This window comes from Mchenga conophoros, linkage group LG3 (genome assembly GCF_057382185.1).
Source record: "Mchenga conophoros isolate Kocher_MC1m ecotype Shallow Benthic linkage group LG3, M_conophoros_male_GT1.1, whole genome shotgun sequence".
Classification (NCBI taxonomy): Eukaryota; Metazoa; Chordata; class Actinopteri; order Cichliformes; family Cichlidae; genus Mchenga; species Mchenga conophoros.
The window spans coordinates 56,500,364-56,503,122 of NC_140528.1; the positions used below are offsets into that span (position 1 = coordinate 56,500,364).

At 40.9% G+C, this 2,759-nt stretch overlaps 1 protein-coding gene across 1 annotated transcript; it reads left to right on the forward strand.

Annotated features, from left to right (window-relative positions):
- Window positions 1–431: 431 nt before the first annotated feature.
- LOC146579615 (uncharacterized) lies at window positions 432–2,288 on the forward strand. The gene is made up of 3 exons (XM_085267985.1): window positions 432–1,064; window positions 1,377–1,526; window positions 1,795–2,288. Exons 1-3 carry the CDS (start codon window positions 432–434, stop codon window positions 1,867–1,869), a joined length of 858 nt encoding a protein of 285 aa, XP_085124111.1. The 3' UTR covers window positions 1,870–2,288.
- Window positions 2,289–2,759: the final 471 nt, after the last annotated feature.

Below are 2,759 nucleotides of genomic sequence, written 5' to 3' on the forward strand. Positions count from 1 at the left end.
TGTTCGTATTTTAATATTAAAAAATGTTTTTGCCCAAAACATATGTGCAGTATATGTCAGTAAAAATACTATGCAAATATTGCTGTCCTTGAATGCTGAGTAAACACTGACAAAGCACTGATTGTATCTCTTGTACTTTATCAACGCAGTATCTGAAAACTTTGCACCGTAGTGGTTAAAATCTCATTCTAATAAGAGTTAAAAGCGCATTTGGTTATTAGGTTTATAGGGTTATTGAATTATGGTTAAGGGTTGGTAGAATTTTTTTTTTAAACATTATCTGCCAATTACATCTGCCACCCTTCTCCAAATCTGTGCCCCTACCTGGCCCCCCCAACAAAAATTTTCTAGACACGCCACTGGTACGAGGGGCGGTGTGGGTGAGGGACTCATGAAAGACCGTTCTGATCTGTGTTCAGTGTGACACAGAGATGTTAACCCTGCTGCTCAACGTCGTCTTCATTGTCTCTCCTTATTTGTGTGCAGATGTCCAGCCTGTTTTAGGAAGTTCCTTCAGGTTTCGACAAAACTGTAAGACCGACGAAGAAGGAAAACTGCTCCGGGCTGAGCCCCATGGGGAGGTGGAGGTGGCTGTTCACCAGCGCGGTGTGTGGACACCCGCCCGGGGCTACCAAAACCGGATCCTTCAAAGCTCTTCCATTTTTTTCAGGCGCATATTTTACAATGACAGTGGCTTTTATTTATTAAGATGCGACAGCTGGGAGATGCGCATCCAGGTTACAGTTCTGGTTCCCTTTAATGTCACCGTGAAAGAAGGAGAAAATGCGACACTGCCGTGCCGTATTCCGTCAACTACCGACAACAAGTGTCTCTCTGTACGATGGGAAATAAAAAAGCAGGTTGTGTTTGGGTGGAATTCCTGCACAGACAAAGGTAACGGGACTGCTGATGGAAGATACTTTTCCTTAAACCTGCGACACGTGAGGAAGGAACATCAAGGATATTATTTCTGTCATAAACAAAATGAAGACGGAGAGAAATACGGGGATCCATCTGTCGTGAGGCTGAAGGTCGAGGAGAAAGACCAGGATCGCACATCAGCGGTAAGTAAGCTATCCTCTTTTTTTATAGCCGGGTTCAATATTAGATCAGTATGACAGAGTATTAGGACCACATCAAAAAATAAATGAAAAATCTGTCTCTTTCGCGATTAAACTCGAAATCATTCCCTAATTTAGACTTTATTCTCCGAATCAACAGTATGTGTTTTTCTTAATACAGCCCTGATACTCCCTCGTATCCCGCTGTATGTCTGAGCTAAGATCATTTTTTAAATTTACTTTAGGGTGACCAACCGTCCTCTTTTCCCTCGGGGGATTTTCGATATTGATAAAAAATGTTCTGTATTCCGACAGAGGACCCATGTGTGTTTCATGTCATCCCCGATCTGCTGCGATCACAGACGGGACAGACAGCGCGCAGCAACGCGCCTAAAGATCCCAAAGCGCAAGTGCATCTTTCAGACGAACTGCAAAAGAAATTGCCCTCGTACCGACACACTACTGGTAATAATTCTTATGCAGATGAGGCATTATTTCTGTACCATTATTTAATTCCAGAGGCTTTTAAGTTATTTTTTTTGCACTTGTTGACTTGTAAAAGCCTGTATGACATATTTTATTTCACAATTCATTAACCGCACGGAGAAGGCATAGTTTAAATATGTTTCTTTAAGCAAGTTCTTCAAAAACTGGTTATCCGCGTGGGGTTACCAGATAATCAGGATCCTGTTTATCTGATCCTGTTTATTCCTGTTCTCTGCCCCCGACACAGAAAATCCGGCAGGAGAATCGACGAAAAACGCGAGCAGCCACGAGCAGAGGAGGAACTGCGAGCCTGGAAAATTGATCTTTCCAGTCAGTGCAGTGGATGAGATTTGGATTCCGGGTCTTGAGATCCTGCGCTCACCAGCGGCTGTCACCGGTTTAATATGTTTCTGGTAGCTGCATATTTTCAGCGTCTAAAAAATATCTCTGAATGTGTTTGAGGATGCAGGAAATTCATATTAATATAAATTTTATTCCGTTCATTTAATCTTGAAGTTTGCATTTCTGAAAAATTCCGTCAATCCCGTTATTTATTTAACATTTTATCCAACTGGTATTTGTATTTATACAGACTATGTCAGTATCAGTGAATGTCTATTCAATGAATGTCTGAGTAAATAATTAAAAATAAATATTCTTTACTCGACATGCAGTCCTTCTGTTAACACTTGTATTTAGTCCCGCAGTGCTCTGTCATGTCAATTCAACGCGAAAAACGAAATCACATCAACATTTAAACGTTTTTAAATCACGAAAATTATTCGATTTTTTTTCCTGGGACACACTTGAGTTAATATTATTTTCCAAAGTCTAAGATTATGGTGAGTACTAATATCGCCGAATTAATGTTTTATGTACAAGTTGTTATGTTTGTGTTGCGGATGATTTTAGGTTACATTAGAAGATGAATATAAAAATTAATTTAGACTTAATTTTTTTCCAGATGCAGAATCAGTGCAGCGTCTTGTTTGAGGCCTGCGTGTGGCCCACGGGAGAAAGCTTGGCCTCCTTTCCTCTCTGCAGGAAATCCAATCACTGCTGCAGCTCGAAATTAGTTCATGTAATACAGAATTCTACCCTTACTGTACTTCAAGGGAGTAGATTTGGTTTTGGCATTGGTGGGGGCGGATTATTCAACCACCGAACCCTGCCCAGTTTCTCCCCCCCACCTTTTGTCTTTGCTTCTTGATT

Bases quoted from the DNA above. Each gene is read 5' to 3' on its own strand.
- LOC146579615 (XM_085267985.1), top strand. From the start codon at position 432: ATGTTAACCCTGCTGCTCAACGTCGTCTTCATTGTCTCTCCTTATTTG. The intron at 1,065-1,376 runs GTAAGTAAGCTA...GTATTCCGACAG, and splicing joins ACCAGGATCGCACATCAGCG to AGGACCCATGTGTGTTTCAT. The intron at 1,527-1,794 runs GTAATAATTCTT...CCCCCGACACAG, and splicing joins CTCGTACCGACACACTACTG to AAAATCCGGCAGGAGAATCG.